The sequence below is a fragment of the Drosophila biarmipes genome, chromosome 3L, assembly GCF_025231255.1.
Source record: "Drosophila biarmipes strain raj3 chromosome 3L, RU_DBia_V1.1, whole genome shotgun sequence".
NCBI lineage: Eukaryota > Metazoa > Arthropoda > Insecta > Diptera > Drosophilidae > Drosophila > Drosophila biarmipes.
Window position 1 is genome coordinate 16,894,849 of NC_066613.1, and position 19,873 is coordinate 16,914,721.

Below are 19,873 nucleotides of genomic sequence, written 5' to 3' on the forward strand. Positions count from 1 at the left end.
AAATGTCTCCGGGTGCAGGAAAAACAACAATGTTGTTGTCAGCCATGCAAATAAGCACAGGTGAGATGAGGTGGCACAGGTAACCTGCTGTCTAAGTGACTGATGCCCCAGAGTGTGTTTTTTGTGTTTTTTTTTTTTTTGCTTTCCTGGTAAAATGGGAAAATGGTAAGGCTTCTCAGCAGGCCGCCAGCGATTTCTTTTTTTTCGCAACGTTACCTGCTCTGTTTTTAATGACACACATGGACCACGCCCACCTGCCACCGCCCTTCGCTTGTCGAGAGGTGGCAATAATATAGAGAGAAAGACCAAAACGCTCCAAGGATACGCGCGTCCTACGACTATTTTAGCCATATCCTCTTGTTGTCGCCGTGTCGCTGAACAAGCGACTTTACACCGACAACGTGACATTTAATTCAAAATGTTTTACTTGTGTCCTCACACCATCTCCGCTTTTCCGCTCTCCACACGCACACATTTTTCCTCTTGTCGTGCTTGTTAAAAAATAGGAGGAAAATCCTGAAGAAAGGATAACAGGTCGCGACAAAGTTGGATATGGGAAAGCTGTTAAAAACAAATTGATGTTACTGAGTCAGATCTATTGAGCACTGTGAAAACAAAAAATGTAGGTTTGGTCAATAAATCAATACTATCGATGGTAATAGGGCTTTATAAATATAATTTTTTATCATTAATTTGTAACTGCTCAGTAGGTTTAAATTATAGAAACATGTTAGTTTTTCCACTTACAACTTCTTTTCTCTGGTTTTAAACAATTATCGATACTATCGATAAAATCGATAATATATAAAACACATTATTGTTGGTTAACTTATAATTTATATTCTTAATTTTAGCAGTTGTTCAGGAAGTGAAATAATTAAATCGTAAAAAATGTATACGAAATGCCGAAAATTGTTCACTGGAAAAATTTCTTTTGCGTTAATCTTCTTCGTCCTCTCCTTCGCCTCCCTCGACTTCTCCGCCGCCACCGCCTTCCTCCTCCTCGACCATCTCCTCGGAGGAACTGACCTCCACAATGGGTTCGATCTCCGAGACCAGATCCTCCTCAAAGTCGCTGATCTCGCCCAGCTCTTGCAGGCACTTGTCGTAGTTCTCATCGAAGCGAATGTTCTCATTGAGAGATCGTACCTCCACATCTTCATCAGGAGGAAGTAGAGCAGGAGCAGTTCCCGGAGGACACTCCGTAATATTCCTAATCCTTAGGGTATGTATGTGGAATATAGCAGATCGGTTTGATTCCAGTAGAATCTGATGAAAGACGCTCAACAGACGATCCATGTTCCCAAACATCCTAACCGTGGCACTTTTCGGATCCTCACCCTCCTCCAAAATGCGACCCACTATATTATGCCGATACGGATCCATCAGATAGATAAAGTCTGACTTCTTCCACAGCGAGTACATTTGATTGTTGATCTGAAAGATCACATAATCGTTTTGATCCAGAGCCTTTTCCAACATCAGATGGAAATCGTTGAACTTGTACATTGGCACACACTTCCACCAGCCCTCGTAGACATTGGGAGTAAGCATAATCTCGGCCACAAACTGACCCATGCGAATCTGTCGTGGGAAATCATCGAGATCCATGGGCTGACTGAGATCCACACAGGGCTCCCAGCAATTCTTGCACATATTAACGCCATAGCACATGACCTTGTCGTACATCTTCTGGTCCCACGTGGCGGGATGATCGATTTTGGAGGCCAAGGCAGTGGCCACAGCCACCGGCAGGGCACTGCGATTCCTCAGAGCATCCTTGGAGTTCAGGGTCAGATGAAGATTGGACTTGACATAGGCGTAATCGGAGGCTATCACATCGTATTGGCTCATTCGCATTCCATGCTCTCGCTCCCAACTCTGCCCCGTATTTCCCGGAGTGGCCATACGAACCACTAGGATCTCCCTAATCGTAAACCTAGCTGTCTTCTCCAGATCACTCTCCTTTTTGATCAACCAGACGACATTGTCGAAGGACTTGAGGCACAAGAGCAGAGGATAACCCTCTTCATAGTTGGGTTTCATGGTGCTTTTATCCCTGCCGTTCAGATCCAAAACCATCCACACACCCTTCTCCTTCCAAATCAGCAGATACCAGTTGGGTGTGAAGAAGACGCCATATTTGGCCTTCTTAAAGAAGGCTCTCAGAATCCTCCGCAGATTGTGTATGATATTTTCATAGCCGTAGATCTCGAAGGGCGCCTCCAACTCCATGGCAAACTCAATGTCGTTGATTTTAAAGTGACGCGTGACCCTTTGCTCGTTTTCATCGTAAATATCGGGGGCTTCTACGAAATTCGGGGGATACATGTTCTCCGAATCGTTGAACAGCACCTGGCCCTCGTTAACTATCATGTCGATGGTCTCCGGCTTCCATTCATCGCGACGGGTGTAATAGGAATGAGCGAATCCCTTGAGATTGCCACCAAATCGAACACTCTCCTGATTCGGAATGCCCGACTTTACTACTATAGTACCGGAAACTACGCCTATAGGGTAACCCAAGGATCGGTCTATATCATTACGACGCATTCGAGCACAAGCCTTGGGATCAAAGGGCTGCACATAGGGCTCATCATGACCACCAAAGATCAGGCAGTTCTTGAAGGAGCAGGGATCGTAGGGCTCCGGCCACAGTTTATCCAGCCGAACCAGTCTTTATAAGAAGTTTGGTTATCATACAGAATATGTTGTATGAAGAAAATGCTAAACTTACGGTGGATCACATGGAGGGCAGGGAGGACAAGGTGCACAGGCGGGTCCACATCTTGAGGGACAGCAAGCCCCGCCTCCCATGCGATTGGCCATTTCACAAAGATTTTGAAACAAAATAAACTTTTATTCTATTACAAATAATTTGAAGAGCTCCAATCGTTCGTTTTCAATCGTTGGAAGCTACTGATGAAGGCTGTGTTCCCAGTTTTTGACAAGCAGTTTAGTTGAATATTCCTAACTGTCAACTTTATAAAAAATGTATGGTTTGAAAAGGTGGGAGAAGTTAAAATCGAGATATAAGACGATTTTTAGATTTTAATTATAATACAAATTGTAAGGAAATCGTAAAAAAATAAATAATAAATAATAATTAGAAACCTTTTTCTAAAAAAAAAAAAATGAATACCTTTTCACTTTATTATACAAAGTGACTGCTCTAATCTCCACATCATGTACTTCCTGTGGAAGCGTTTTCCTGCCATAGAAATCAGTTATTCCTGCACTTAACCAACCTTTCATTAGCCACTCCTTTCATCAATTGACTCACCTGCTGAGAGATTTGATCTGTTCTAAGAGCTCACAGGAAACCGCATTGGAAAAACGCTCGGCTTTCATTACACAAATTGCGTTTGGGGTTGTGAGGGGAGGGAAAGTGAGGAGGAAAAGGCAACTCACTCACATGGGATGGCAAACTTATGATAATTTTTATTGTGCACACGCCAAGTCAGCAGTGGAAATCAGTTGAGGGCCATTTTTGCTTTTGGCTTTTATGAGGACGGCAGTTAATTCCTTATCCGGCCGACAGAAGAGACAGTTAACACAGGCAGCAAGACAGCTAAATGTAATTGGAAAGCTCATCAAGAGCTGGTTGTTCTTGCTGCTTTTGTTGGCCACTTGCCACTTGAGTGGGCCCGGAAAAGTATGCAAAGAATTTTTGTGCTGCTGTGCCATCAAGTTTGGTTTATTTTCCGCAGCTATGTGTGCGCTGTGCGGTTTATTGAAAACCAACGCGGCGTATACGTTACGCTACGGAAGTATCACAGGCTCACCACAGCTGGGGAACCTACATACCTCGTCCACTCGTAGTAGTAGGAGTCACTCTGCTTAGCTAAGCTGCTTTGATGGCATTTACGAGGGAGCCCTTTATTGTCCTTTTGTTTTTGCCTCCTGTTTCTGGTATATCCACGTAATTGGCTTAGCAAACGAGAGGTTTTGGGGTAAAAATATATATAGAGAGAGGAGGAGAGGAGTAGCGACCTCGGTCCTATTAACAATTTCGTTGTGTGCAACGTTTTTATTTCGTGTCATCCAATCAGCAAGGATTCCATTTCGACCCCCTTTGGACAGCATGTGAGATTGATTCCCCGAGCAGCCATCAAAGGGGATTCCATTCTTTTCCTTCCTTTTTTTTGCCCACCTCCCCTCTGAGATTTTTCATTTTTCGAGGAGTGGGTTCGCCGCCAAATGGACGGATGAACGGACGGACTTCCTCCCTTCGATATCTACTCCGAGTGCAATAAATTTAGCTCGAATCGTAAATTTTAAACACTTCATTAAACAAACGAAAAGGAAGCGAAATCGCTTAACGATTATCGCCTGGCTCTCACCCACTCAACGAGCTGACTCCGCCCATTACTGCCTATGGATGCACTGAGAGATAAAGAGTAATTTTTGATAACAATTTAACATTTAAATTGTAGATAGATAATATCCAAATCGAAGAAGTTGCTGATGGGTATATCGCAAAGGGACTATTTGACATGTTTCAAGGTGTGGAAAAACATCAAAAAAGTGTACTTTATCGGGAGGAGATTACTTTAAAGGGAATAAACTTGAATAAAAAGAGTAAATTAAATTATCCTTTTTGCCACATAATTAAAGTAATTATTTCAATGTATTACTGAAATACATTCCAGTGCACAGCCAAACTGGACTGACTCTTAAACATTTTCTTTTCCATTTTCGTTGCTGCACCGGAGTCCATGGGGAAAAGTCTTGGCAATGCAGCTGCTGTGAAAACAGGAAAAACTTCGACTCCTCCTGTGGAGCCGCCACCATGATGACCACTGTGTATTGGAGGCCAACCTTTCCTCCGACTTGCCCATTTGCTAAGCTCCACGGCTGTCGTCTGGTTCAATGCTCAATAATGATTTCCATTGCGAATTATTTGCATTTCCCCAAACTCATTATGTTTGCATTGTGCAAAAATTCGTTCCGACGTTTGCCATGGCCAGCCACCTGAATCTGTTATCCGTCTTTTTCATCCACCTCTCGCAGCCTCTTGATCCGAATTTCCTTTCTCCAAAAATATTACCAAATGCTTTGTTAGCCCTGGCGGTTTTCGGAGGATGCTTGCGATTCTTGGAATTTTTGAATGGTTTTCGCTAATGGAATTTCACTCCCCCTGAATGAGTTATATTTCACATTTACCTTAAGCTGGAGTACCAGAAATTATTTAAAAAAGCCAGCTGCTTTTGAATATATTTGTTATTTTTAAAGAAGTTTATTTTAATAGTAAAAATTTGATAACTTACAATTAAATAACTGAAATGACAATTTTCTGTTGCTCTTCTTCCGTTGCTTCTATAAAAATTGTTGTATTAAATGTAAATGTACCAAACGTAGTTTTAAATTTAATTAACTTCCTTCAATAAATAAAATCATGGTGCGCGTATGAAATGTGGGCAAGCATAAAATGGTTTGAAAAATGATATTTCCGGTGACGAACGCCCTCCATTCTTATTTAACCCACGCCAGCTCGACCATTTCATTTCATTTTGTTTCGTTTCGTTCCTTTTATTACACGTCAAGCGTCAATGAATGTCATTTTGACAGTTCATAAGACAAATACGACAATGGCAGCGAAGGCAGCGGAAATGGTTGGATAGTTTTGAGGTTTTTGCAGGACGAGATATGTACAGATACAGATACAGGTGAGAGGAAGGACAGGTGCGTCTGGGTGTTCCGCAGCGGACATTAATGTGTCAGCGTGTGCAGCGTCTTGTGGCATATGAGGGACGTGCTCAGGCGTCGGGACAACACTACTCCTTTGCCTCCCGAAAAACCCCCTTAGAAGGGGGCTTCCCACCCACTGCAACCCTGAATAATGTGTGTAAATGTGGCCCAAAAGACGGGAAGCCCGTAGTCTTTGGCCGTTCTCGACGAACGTGTAAGTGGCCCCGGGCAAAAGGGATTGATTTAGTATAGTAGAATATTGTGGGTGGATGCGGCAGGAGCAGAAGTAGAGCGGGGGATGTGGCAGGATGTGCGAGATGCTGCAGCTGTCGTCGGAACATGACAACTTATTGGCATTTGGCTGCCAGCTTCCCTGACAGTTTGCTTCTTCCACATTTAAGGCCTTAAACAATTTCTAGCTGCAAATTGAAAAACAGATAAGAATAGCAAGCTAAGACGTAGAGATGGCTATCAGTTTAATGGATGGGCAAAAGGAGACATCACACCTGGAAAATGATAAACAGGAAGTTTATGACCAAGATATGGTGTCCTTCTTATAATCTTTGTTACATTTTTGTTATTTGTTATTATTATTATATATATTAAAATTTGTATTATCTATTCGTGCTTGAACATTTTTGAGAATTTTTGCCATGAGAAAGGCCATTATTTCATTGTTTCTTTTATTCCATTATAAAGATAATAAATGGAAAGCCTTACATTTTTTTTTATTTTTCTTATACATGGTTTCAGTAAGGTTCTGTCGAAAATGGTTGGAAACTTTTATTACTTCCCAGTTGAAAAGCTTCTTAAACACTATCCCAACCCTTTTAGAACCCATAAAACATGTACATTTCTGCCTGTGTACGTCTCCACTCCTGAGGACTCCTTCCCGGTATTCCATCGCCTCTGGACTAGACTACAGCTCTGCTCCCTTATTGACATTTCCCCTCCCTTGTTGACAGCCTAGAACGAACTTTTCAATGCATTGTCATAAATCATTTTGCGGCAAAAACAAGTTGAACGCCACGCCCACACATCTGACTGCCACATGCCGTGGACATTCCATTGTGTTTGCCAGGGAAATGGCCGTGGGTGGGGAAAACGGGGAAAATTCGAGGCAGTCTGGGCAAAAAGAGAGGGAGAAATGTCAAAGTTGAGTCTGCTCAGCTCTGTGTGAAGTGGTGGCCATTGCTGGAATTCCCTTCCTTTTGGCATTCCACCTCCACTTATTTTTGCTCAGCTGCCTTGGCTTGGAATATGTCAAGTTCCTCGGCCATACCTGTTCTCAAGTATGGGAGCATTCTATAGTTCCTTACTTCCTTCTTTTTTTGTCCTATTTCTGGCTGCATTATTATCATCGGAATCATCTAGCCGACTTAAGAGGTGAAAAAAAGGGCCCGAAAGAATGATCCTGGGGGTACCACTCAATATAGCGTATACGCCGCATTGTTCACCACTTACTGCTGCCATACCCACTTAATATCCCTCGTTAGTTTAAGATCTGATTTTATACACACTTTAACGCACAACATAAGTGATGGGTTTCTGAGTTCCTTGAAGGCTGTAAACTTTTCAGGCCTCTAAAAGTGCTATAAACAGCTGTTGCCAAATGGTTTGCTGCTCCCTCTTGGTTGTGCAGATTGAAATTGTTTTCGGTAACATGAGATTTTGATGTTTTCTGGAAGCCTGACATAAACAGCTGTTGTCATATATTAGTTACTTGATTCCGGTACATCGATTTGTATGCTTCCAAAGGGCAGTAAAATTTGTATTTCAAGACATGATAGTCGTTTGCTTAAAATAAAAATCGATATATTACTTGAGCAAGTTCTTAGATGATTTCCAGACGTAACATTTTCTAATCCTTCTAATCCTCTCTCATTTCACACACATATAACGCCCCTTGTAATTACCAACTAATTGTTTGTTCTAGGAAATGGAATCGTGTAGCTCCATCTTTGCGACTCCTTGTTTTTTCTTCACTTTTTGATTATTTCAACCTGATATCCGGCAATTTTTTGTTTACCCCGTTCTCTGGTGTCATTAAGGAGCCATTTCTCAAGTTCTCTCTCACTGTGCCGCACAAAATGGCTGCCACTTCCTTTTTGCTGCTGCTCGATGTCCTGATTACTGGCAACTGCTTCCGTTTTTAATATTTATAATCCAGTGTAATTAAGACGAGAGCGCCAAAGAGTCGCGTACCAAAACGAAACGAGAAGAAAAATGTAGCATTAATTACCAGGAAAGCTTTTTATGGCAACAAGGACCCAGGACCCACGACCAGCGGCGAAGAAAGTACATATTTATACATACATATAAAGGGAGAGTGCATGAATATAAATGCGTATCACTTGAAAAATGTATAATTAGTGGCAGTTAATAACTTTTTCGCGAGTTCTCACGCACCGAAAGAGGTTTGAAGCCAACCGCACGCACTAATTAAATATAAAGTGGAGAAAGTGGAGGAAAGGTTGGGGAAAATGGCTAAAGAAATGGGGGTTGGTGGGTCGGCCAAGCGTGCCATAAATTATAAAAGCCAAAAAGTATTTTTAGTTGACCTCAAGCGGGCAGAGGCAGGGAAAACCGCAAAGGCGAGTTGACAAAGAGCAGAGTACGCTGAAAAATGCGTCTCAGATTGAGATAAGTTTCATCCCGAAAATAACCCAAACCCATTCCACCTGCGAAGAGTCCTTTGCCGTTATTCTCGGCTTAATTTGTGGTCATCCTTTTTGCCTTTTTTGGCCTAAATTAGCTTCATTATTGTAATTAACTTTGTTTGCACAGCCAGTCGCTGTCGCTGTCGCCGTCGCCGTCGCCGTCTCTTGGCTTTTGTTAAATTTGGCAAATTAGTTATAGAGTTTTCCGGGGAATTTGCTTGTTTGCCTGGATAATTGAAAGCCCAAACAAATAGCAATCGATTGAGCCTTGCAATTGACTTTGATTTGTTTAGATTTATCTTGACATCTTGCCACGAGCAACGTCCCTTTCTATTTTCATCTGAAATTGAACTCATTACAACGAGATGGGAAAATGCTTTTTTTCCCAATTAAATTTTCTTTTCTTCACTCCGGTTACATTTCCTCTCCCATCGATAACATATGTAACGTTTATTCTTGGCCCAAAACCCGAATCAAAATTCAATTCATTTTATATCTGTGTGCGTGAGTTGGTCTCTGTGTATGTGTGAGTGGGCCTTTCTGCTTCCGTTTCCGTTTTGTGGCTGCCACGTGGCTGACATGTTAAAAGCCTAAATAATTGCCAACATTTTACTTATTTATTCTCCTCTTTTATTATTCTCTGGTTACCAAAAAGAAAAGGTTTACTGTCCTTGGATATGTATTTTTTTATTCCTGCCTCTGCTGTTCATAAACATTTTAATACCATGACAAAAGTGTATTATAATTTGGGGATTTATAAACTCAGAAAATGGAAGCTTTGAAAAATGCTAAATAAAAATCATGTTTACTGGAACAGTACACATATCATTATTTTTTTTAGCTTTGGTTGGATTTTATACCTATTTGTTATTGTATATGTTTTTAATGCTCGAATTTGTATTTATTTGGTTCTCAGAAATTATCTTATTTATTTTTGTATATTCTTATACAAGTTTGTGAAAAAATAATAAATAAAAGCCAGCCTAGGAATTTCTTTCGTAACCTTAGTGACCCCATCCCCAAAGATATTTGATGCAAACATCATTTCCAAGCCTACTGAGAAACGGAAAAAAATTTAAATTAAGTTTGGAAACCAAGGAGCATACAAAATTATTACTTCTGGTTAACATAAATAAAAGCTAGAGAACATATATACTTAAAAAAAAGAGCTTTAAATTAAAACCCACATAAAGAACGGCTGGCATTTTTCCTTTATACCAACTCGAGATGTCGAAACATAAAATTTCCGGATATGGTGACATAACACGCCAAATTTTCATCAGTTTCAAATGAACGTCTTTTAATTACCTTTGAAGTTATACTCTTTTTATTTTGCCAAGAATCGTTGCCTTACTGGAGAAGTTTTTTCCCTAGACTGATTTTTTCCAAACAATTGTACTTGCTTTTGATTGCTCAGATTTCGCTGGCCTTCATTTCCAGTTTTGGATTTCATTCGCTTGCGGGTAACTTCAGTTTTGTATAGTCTATGCAATTCTGGATTCCTTGGGACGTTGCCAGTGTCTGTTTCGAGTTCGAAGGCTTGACTTCGCACGCGAGTGTTTTTGCAGATCCAAATTGATAAAGAAACATACAGAGATATACCGATGCCATATTCATCTGGCCCCAGGCATGACTTTAGCGACATTCATGAGCGGCTGCATCGTTTATCATTGCTGCGATGGCATTTCAATTTGCATGGCATGACGACCGATTTGCAGGGCGGCGATGCCTTTGAGGTGGCCGGTGATGGGAGTTTTGATCCAGTGGCAGTTGCAGCCAACAATCAGCATCAGAATCGGCATCCAAATCAGAATCAGAGTCAGGAACGGCAAATGCAGCAGCATCGCCAACGCAATCACAATCAATTTGCACAGCGAGCGAACAACCATCAGCAACACCACCACCACCAGCAACAGTATCCACCCAGCATTTCACCGGGGATTCCCCCAACATCCTCCTGGCGTTACCATGGCCAGGACCTGGTCGCCCCGATTCGCGGACATAATGTGAGTTATTTGCTAATTGCCGCAGCCCAAAATGAAAAACGGAAACGGAAAGAGCGGTGGGTAACTATGGGTTCCATGGTTTTCCATTGCAAAGTTTGCTCTTGACGGAGGCGTGGCAGCAACATGTCAACCGCCGGCAACATGACAGCCCGATGGAAAAACCCCCAGTGTTTTTAGAGTGCGAAAAAGCGAGAGGCATTGCCTTTGGTTTACATTTCCAAATGAGTGCTAAACACTTTGCTGACTCTGACAGCCAGATTCTGGCTGAAGTGATTTATTTTGACGTGCACGAGAGTTATTTGTTATATGTTTTACACCAGTTCGTTCTATATATTTTTGTGAAATTTTCCCCTGTTTCATATAAATGGATTTTAGTAATCAGGGCTTAGTAGCTTATCAATTATTGATAGCCATTATGTTTCTGCTTAAATCTTAATAAGAAAATTTATTTTAACAAAGGTCAAACTTGGTTTTTTGGTATGGGAACCAAAAACTGCACTTTTATAACTTTGGTTATTGTATTCAGATTTTGACATGGGATACCTCTATAAGTTTGTCATAGAATTTTCTAAAAATGTACATTCAAATAATTCCATTATGAGACTGTCGAAATTTTAGCCCATTTTCATGTTCGATTTTTGCGTCTTTCCAATGGGTTTCAGTATGGGGACCCAAAACTGAAGTTCTAGATTCCATAACTTGAGTTATTCGATTCCGATTTCGACGTGAGATACCTCTATGAGTTTGTGGTTGAATTCCCTAATATTCTGCATTCAAATATTTATTTTTTAAGAAGGTCCAAATTTTAGCCCATTTTCATGTTCGATTTTTGCGTCTTTCCAATGGGTTTCAGTATGGGGACCCAAAACTGAATTTCTAGGTTCCATAACTTCAGTTATTCGATTCCGATTTCGACGTGAGATACCTCTATGAGTTTGTGGTTGAATTCCCTAATATTCTGCATTCAAATATTTATTTTTTAAGAAGGTCCAAATTTTAGCCCATTTTCATGTTCCATTTTTGCGTCTTTCCAATGGGTTTCAGTATGGGGACCCAAAACTGAAGTTCTAGATTCCATAACTTGAGTTATTCGATTCCGATTTCGACGTGGGATACCTCTGAGTTTGTGGTTGAATTGCCTAATATTCTACATTCAAATATTCATTTTTTGAGAGGGTCGAAATTTTAGACCATTTTCATGTTCGATTTTTGCGTCTTTCCAATGGGTTTCAGTATGGGGATCCAAAACTGAATTTCTAGGTTCCATAACTTCAGTTATTCGTTTCCGATTTTGACGTGGGATATTTCTATGAGTTTGTGGTTGAATTCCCTATCTTTCTACATTCAAATATTTATTTTTTGAGTTGGTCGAAATTTTAGCCCATTTTCATGTTCGATTTTTGCGTCTTTCCAATGGGTTTCAGTATGGGGACCCAAAACTGAATTTCTAGGTTCCATAACTTCAGTTATTCGTTTCCGATTTTGACGTGGGATACCTCTATGAGTTTGTGGTTGAATTTACTAATATTCTGCATTCAAATATTCATTCTTTGAGAGGGTCGAAATTTTAGCCCATTTTCATGTTCGATTTTTGCGTCTTTCCAATGGGTTTCAGTATGGGGACCCAAAACTGAAGTTCTAGATTCCATAACTTGAGTTATTCGATTCCGATTTCGACGTGGGATACCTCTATGAGTTTGTGGTTGAATTCCCTAATATTCTGCATTCAAATATTTATTTTTTGAGAAGGTCGAAATTTTAGACCATTTTCATGTTGGATCTTACAATGCAATACTTTGCAGTTTTATTAAGCTTATGTGTTCAATTTATACCTAATGCTTTTGGAATAAATTTTCAGACCTTATCACATACATTTATGTTGATTCCCAGGCGTAAGAATATTTCCCAAGTAATTTCAGAAAAAATGTTCATTGTTATTGACAAACAAGCGACATTGTGCGGCTTTGATTGTCATCCTGCCTGGCCGGGATGCACCAACACAGGCCACACCTCAACGGTGTTCTCGGCATCCCTTAACCCCCCGCAGGCCCTTCACACCCCCCGCTTAACCCCGCTTCACCCGCCTGTCTGTGGCTTTTTCCGTCTTCGTGCGCTTTGGACGTGTTGGGACACCACTTAATTTCCGGCAATGCGAGTCACGTACGCTCCATCCTGCCTTTATGTGCAATGACATTTTCATTTTGTTCACACTCACCAACACACACGTGCAGCGAAGCACACACAGATACACACACGAACACACACGAACACTCACAGGGACACTATGTGCAGACATGTTACAAAATGGCAAACCCTTTTTGGCCTTGCGAAAAGTTTTTGTCAACTCATTTTGTTGCAATTTGCACAAACTCTAAACAAAAAAGGAAAGACGATGAGAAACTCGATTATTTTTAATTAAAACAACATTGAGGCAAAGGAAAAGGCTTGGAGAAAAGCTGAAGGAAAATTCTGAGGAAAAGCCAAAGAAGTGCGCGATTCAATTGCAGGCTTTTCTGCGGTCAAGTAGCGAGTTTACTGTTTTTCCTTTGCCATTTTCCTTTAATTACACGCCAACGACGAAACTGGACGAAAAAAAAAACTAGATGAAAACAGATTTTTCCGCGGGAAAACCAACCAGACCGTGAGATTAGTGGAAAAACAGAAGCACAAAAAAAAAGCGGAAAAGTGGACAATCTTCACGGAACTCTGTCTCCTTTGAAATGCGATTCTTGTTTGGCTTTTTTGATGCGTATCATAATCTAAGTCACCGCGCCGCAAAACGCTAGTCATATCCGATTTAATGAGGGGTTGGATTTTCCCATCCTCCCCCACTGTTTGCCATCATCGATTTGTTTACATTAAGCGGAAACCATTTGTTTACTTTGGCCCTGCTGCTGCCGGCTGGTTTTTTATTCAGCCAAAATGGAATTACATCCGCCAAACGTGTTTGGAATTCCAGAAAAAGGGGCAAAAACAACAAGGCTTCTACGTATTAAAGATATTTTAGAATTATATTTTTGAGAAAACCATTTAAGGCAATAGAATTCTAGGAATTTAAGTGAAGTCTAGACTTCTGGGGTGAACCAATAATGAAATATGACAAGGATTTCTCACTGAAATTCAGCAAAAATAAAAAAAAATTGTAGGTAAACTTCACCAATATAATAATTAAATTAAGTATATTATGTTTTATATTTTTCAGCTTATATTAGTGAAACTAAGAACTATTTTCGGTGTCTAAAATTGTTGTAAATATATTTCCAACGCAAACAATTTGATATTTATGGAATTTTCAAAAGCGAAACCGCTGCCAGCCTCTCGTGGCAATTACACATCCCAAATTGGATAATTTTCACAGACCTCTCGCCGCTTTTCACACACTTAAGAAAATAATTTTCCACTTGCCACTCGAAATGCAAAAGGCAGAACCGGAAATTATAATTAAATTTTGCGTTTTGCAATAGCCTGCTGGAGGGGGTGGCGTTGGGCGATGGACGTTTTGGAGGTGGGTGGTGTTTTTTGTGGGGCCATCTAAGTCTGCGGTTTGAGCGTTGAGCTCTGTATGACAGAGATGGAAAACCGCTAGACAAAAGCCCACAACAAGACAAATAAAAATGAAAAACACCAAGAGTGAGGGGGGGTTGGGAAAGAAAATCTGCAGCTGCGGCTTTCCACTCTCAACGTGGGAGTTTGGAGGGCGAAGATTTATTGGCCGGGCCCAAAGGAGGATTACCCGAGCGACAGCATCCTTGTTACCATAAAGCCGCTTAAAGATTTTCATTTCCCAGCCATACAAAATGCGAAAAAATACAAGAAAAATCCAAAGTAAAACCAAAGGCGAAACAAAAGCCGTGGCGAAGACAAATGAAATAAGAAATAATTAATTTTATATGGTCGTTGGGCGTTATTGTTCTTTGGTTTTTAATACCGAAGGGTAAAAACTTTAATTGGTTTGGGAGCTGCTGATAAATTTACTTCATAATTTGTTCGGTTTAATTGTTTTCATGGGGTGGCGGGGGCGTGTATAAAATTTCATAGCCTGCTTTTTGGCCATTGCGCTTGTAATGTGCCGCGTGCGCATTAAAAATTCAATAAAAATACTCACTAAATATAAATGCACCGGCAGCATCAGCAGCAGCATCCAAAAGAGCCAAACAGCCGCGGAGAGCGTTAAAAATTTTCATTAAAACTAAAATTACAATTTCGCTTGGGGGTGAAAAAGTTTTCCCAAAGTCGGTGGGGTTTTTCGGAATTTATGATGCTTACGTGACCGCTGAAAGGGCGCTTAAATGATGGCTTAAATGAGTCGTGCCTGCCTGCCTGACCGGCATAAGTTCGCCATTTCCCTTCGACCCTCGCCAACTGCATTGCATTTGCCAGTTGCATTTGAATTTATTAACAAAAGTTGGCCCACGTCCAGTCGGTGGCAGGCAAAACTACATAACTACAAGTGAAATGTAATTTTACGGCTGGGCCTAAAATAAATAACAATTGCAGGATGCCCAGGGAAAATCGAGAGAGCGCTCGGGACGTGAATATTTGGTAAATTGTTTTCCACTGTCGAAATTCCCATTTGGCCAGCGAAAGGTTAAATTACTAAATTGCATTTTGGGGGCCAGTGCATAAATGCAGAACCCGTGTTCGATTTTTGACGAAACAAAATTAAATTTGCATTAAATGAAAAATATTCTAGCACAAAATTCGATTTGTTTCGCTGTGCGAGCAAAAGGCATTAAAGCTAACATGGTTATGGGAATTTTCGGAAATTCAAAAATAAATTCTGCTTTATATATTTTATATGGTTAAAGCATGTTTATCATAAATTATTTGGTAATGTGGGGATTAGCCAACATAGAAATCTGTTTATTTCTATTGAGTTGAATGATCGAAACTTACCCAAATTAATTCACCAAAATATGCTTAAATGTATAGTAAATTTACATAAATTTTTAAGTCGTACTAAAGTATACAAATGAAATGTATAAAAGTATAAAAATAAAATCTACTATATATTTTATATAACAACCATTTTTTTTAAATTAGTTCTATTTTTTGATGTACAGTGTATATCCAGGCCTAATGGCATTTTGCTGAATTTGCACGATACAAATAAAATATAGGCATAAATAACCCGGAAAACATCTGTTTCCTAAGTTTTCTTTCCCCGCCGTACGAAATCACTTAGTGCAAAAGTTTCTTCATTTTCCCGCTCGATTTTTTCCGCACTGTTTTGTTGTTTTGACTGCTGGTGCGGCCCAAAAGGCGTTAAAGGCTTAGACGTATTTTCCTCACCTAACACCCCGAGCTTTCGGCCCAAAAAAAACCCCTTTTCCCTCGTTTTGACTGCTGGAAATGTAATTTTGTCGTAAATGTCATTTTTTATGTTGTTTCGTTCTTTTGTCGCTGTCGTCTGCAATTGTTTTTGTTGTGCGTTGTGTTGTTTTGGCGCACCCAAAATACAGAAAAAAAGAAATAAGCTGGAGAAAAATGTGTTCAAATCAGTGGCAGCTAAGCCTTTCCACCCAATTTCCCAACCCCCAAGGACGGCATTTCAACTCGTTCATTTTATTGGATTTCTTGCTGCTTAAGACGCTTTTTTGCGCTGCTGGGTTGTAACATTTAATGAAAATTTGTTGGCAACGCGAAAGGCGTGGAAAATTTTAAATTGATTATTGCACAGGCGGGCGCAAAGGGAAATATCCTGTCCGTGTTTTTTTGTTTTTCCCTCACCGCATGAGATTTTTCCTGGGGATCTCTGCCTAATGTTGTCGTGCAATGTAATATATTATCGTTTATGATGTTAACATAAAACTTGCACGCTTCGCAGAGTGAATTTCCTTGGGTGCCTCTCGCATTTTCCGAGGTACCTGGGCCCCCGTCCACTTTTATGCCTTACTTGCCACGTGCTCATAAAACAGAAACGCCCCAAGATGGATTGCCTCCCCCTGGTCATCCATCCGGCCATCCATTCATCCGTCCGAATGGTAATCTTGATCCGTTGGGAGCGTTCTCCCAGGCCCCCCATTTTATCATTTTGCATAATGGCAATTGTAGACATTTTGGATTCGCTTGTTTTATAGTCGTTTTAGTTGCGCAAAAGCTTATTTTACGACCCTATTTTGGAAAGTGAATTATGTGATTGATTTTTTTTTTGGGTTTTTTAGCTTAGCCCGGCATGAAAAATAAACTGGCAAATATTAATATAACAGCATAAATTAATTGGTCTAATAATAAATGTAATAATTCTTTAATTTAATTTGATAACTCAAATATTCTTTATTTTTTTATAACATTAAAAAAATATATTTTTAGCCACTTTATAACTATTCTGTACAGCAAATCCATTAAAAACTAAGTAAACAGTTCTTATATACTTAGGGTATTCCATAAGCCACAAAATGTATACAAAATTTAAATTCAATTTGCTAAATGTTTGCATAAAATTTTCGAAACAACAAATAGTGACAGAGTTGTCTACTCTGCAAGTAAGATTTTTTGTTTCATTTGCAAGCCATGCATATGCATACCCATATTCCTCATCCCTTCCGCAAGGCAGAAAAAGCATAAATAAAATCATTTCGAAAAAGAATCAGCGAGGCTTTCCCTTTCTCCCCCTTATGCGAAAGTCATAGAAAAATATGCAAAATAGGCAGGAAAAGTTGCATATCATATATGCACTCATACACTCATGAAAGGCGGCATTGCGATGCGCCTCATTTTCATTTTTAGCTGCAGCTTTTCTTCTTTGCAGCTCTGCCTATTTTTAGCCCTCGAGTCTTGTCTATATGTATTCCGACCATTGCCACGCCCACTCATCCCTTAAGCGCTTTCACTCGTGAATTTTTATGCAGGGAAAACGGGAAAATAAGAGGGGGTGGGCGTGGGTGGTTGGTCATGGGACAATACGAAAATTTAATTTACCGCATAGAATTAAAATAGGCAAAAGTCCGGAAAAAATAAGCGAAAATTTTGCGCCTAAAAGGCAGCAACAAAATGAAGGAAAATCCTTTTGTTTTCCGCTCTTGCGCCTACACACGCCCACTGCCCCCTTTTCAACCCCCCGTAAAAAACCCATTTCACCTCCCCCGAGACCTGGCTGTTGTTGTTGCCTCCGCCACTGCCGTCGGTTTTAATTATGGAAAAAGTTTTTGCTTTATTTAGTTTAAACAATAAGTGGTTGGAAAATATGAATTATACAAAGAGACATCTGTCTGTGTGTGTTTGTGTGTGCGTCTGTCTATGAGTGTGTGCAAACATTTCTTGAGGAAAATGCAAATATTTTATTGTTTTATGCTTTTCCACCTTTGTCGCTTTTTTGGTGCAAGTGAGTCGTGAGCCGAGTCCCAGTTTTGTTTGCAGTTTTTCATCTGCATTTTTTTCATCTGCCATACAACCAGATTTTGCATTAAGTAATTTGAAAATTTCATGAATGGCTATTAAAGTTGAAGGGTAGAAATGTTTTTTAAACATTGTAGATTGTGGATTGTAAAAAATACATAATTGTTGTTAAAAAAACATTATGTCTTTTAAAAAGGTCTTTTTTTAAAATAATTCGTCGGTATTTAAATTGTGTTCAAAAAAGGTACTGAAAAATAAATATTAAAGCAGTACATACCAAATATTGTCATTTACCAATTTTTCAAAAAATATTAAAAAAAATTCCTTTTCAACAAATTTTCATATTAATCATCTCCGTTTCATTGAATTTAATTAAATTTTTGGTATTTTTTTCTTATTCAAATTCTTCATTCTTCTTAAAGTATTCTGGGAATTCCAGACTCTCCTCACTCCCCATTCTTCTTAAAGTATTCTGGGAATTCCAGACTCTTCTCACTCCCCATTCTGCTATTAACGCTATCCCCACTCACGTATTTTCATCCGCCCGCAGCAAAATCGAATTTGCGCATAAATTTTCAAAAAATGACAATAAAAATGACAAAGGCTCGCTCCACGTCGTAGCGACGAAGCTAAACCAGCAACAACGACCGCTAATCACAAAGCGTTTATCAGAGGATAGCCGCCCCATATAGCAACTCCGCAGAAACCCCCAAAACCCCAATAGACCCCCACCCATCTGCGTGCCTCCTGTTGTCTCTCCACCTGTCAGTTGGTAATAAATTATTATCATTAATATTTTGCGCTTGATTTTGCCCCAGGAAGGACTAGCGCTGGATACCGGCTGAAAGGACCAAAACGAAACGTTTTTTGCATAAAAATTAAGCGAACACCAATAACAGAGTAGAGCAGTTTTCGGGGTAATAGAATATAGAACAAAAGCGTCAACAGAAATGTTTAAGACACGACCAAATTACGTGCCTTTTATGTACTGAAATTAATTGGAATACTCTATTGACTAAGGGATATAATACTGATAACTAAAAATTAATTTTAAATCTGTATTAACAGTATTATATTGTTGTATGATTTAGCTAAATAAACTAATCCTAAAAAAAAAACAAATACTAATATATTATAAAGTTCAAAATACTCCATTACAAAATACTAAAAAAAATTCTATAATTCAAAATACTAAATAAATACTAAATAATCTAAGAATTATACAAAACTTTTAATAAAACCTTTTAAATATAAGCAAAAATTATATTCGATTTTTTTACTGCCACCATGAAAATTACCCAATTTTTCCCTGTGTACCTGTGTGTGTGCGTGAGTTGGAAAAACTTTACAAACACCCTCGAAGTGCACGCGATAATGGCTCCCAATTTGGTAATTAATCACGTCCTCGTTCCTATTCTCGTTCCTTTTTTCTCGCCGTAAACAGCCACAGCTGCCCATTAAGGCTGGAGGATGTAGGCCAGGCTTCCTAGGCTTCATATTTTCCATTAGCTTTTCATTTATATATACCTTTATATACACATTGAAGTACCTGTGTAGAGAAATTTTTCCAGCCGCCAGACGTCGTTGCAGTCAGCCTTAAAATTAAGCGAATTTGAACGAACGATAAAATAATTACCTTTATGATTATTTTCGGTGGCCGTTGGGTTGGGTGGGTATTTTTCTGAGGTGTGTGTGTGTGCGCCTTTCTGCTTATGTGCGGGGCTTGGCTCAATGTGCCAAACGTGTCTAATTTAGCGGCTTAAATTTATAGCATTTGTGCGCTTAAAATGTTTGGCTATTCCATTTTATGACCCACCGAAGGCAATTGATGGGTGGTACGGAATGGTGGTGTTTCAGCCTGTCATGTGCCTGGGGCAAAATCGCAATAAATGGGGAATGTGATGGGTAAATGGATGTGGAGTCAACTTTTAAGGAAAATCTATGGTGTCAATGTGTTGGCAATTTGTACAGGATTTCGGAGGCCTACTTTTTGGCTTATTATATGGATGGTATTGCCAAAAAAAAGGATGCAAGACAAACGGCTTTAAATCTTTACGTTTTGTGACTCTTGGAACGTTTTTAAAGCCATAAATATTTTAAAACTTTGAATTATCTTTGAAGAGTGAAATGAAAATATTTGTTATTACAAATGGGAATTAAAAAAAATAATTTTTTATT

At 39.5% G+C, this 19,873-nt stretch overlaps 2 protein-coding genes across 17 annotated transcripts in view; one reads left to right on the forward strand and one right to left on the reverse strand.

Moving 5' to 3' along the window:
* Positions 1 to 19,873, forward strand: part of LOC108034852 (protein alan shepard) — a 129,075-nt gene that overhangs the window by 44,243 nt on the left and 64,959 nt on the right. The gene's annotated exons all lie outside the window — the stretch shown is intronic.
* On the reverse strand, positions 657 to 2,943 carry LOC108034851 (uncharacterized). The gene is made up of 2 exons (XM_017109989.3): positions 2,738 to 2,943; positions 657 to 2,677 (listed from the first exon to the last, which is right to left on the reverse strand). Exons 1-2 carry the CDS (start codon positions 2,827 to 2,829, stop codon positions 940 to 942), a joined length of 1,830 nt encoding a protein of 609 aa, XP_016965478.1. The 5' UTR covers positions 2,830 to 2,943; the 3' UTR covers positions 657 to 939.

Coding starts and splice junctions, on each gene's coding strand:
- LOC108034851 (XM_017109989.3), bottom strand. CDS start 2,829: ATGGCCAATCGCATGGGAGGCGGGGCTTGCTGTCCCTCAAGATGTGGA. Junction 2,678..2,737: donor TGCCCTCCATGTGATCCACC/GTAAGTTTAGCA, acceptor CTTCTTATAAAG/ACTGGTTCGGCTGGATAAAC.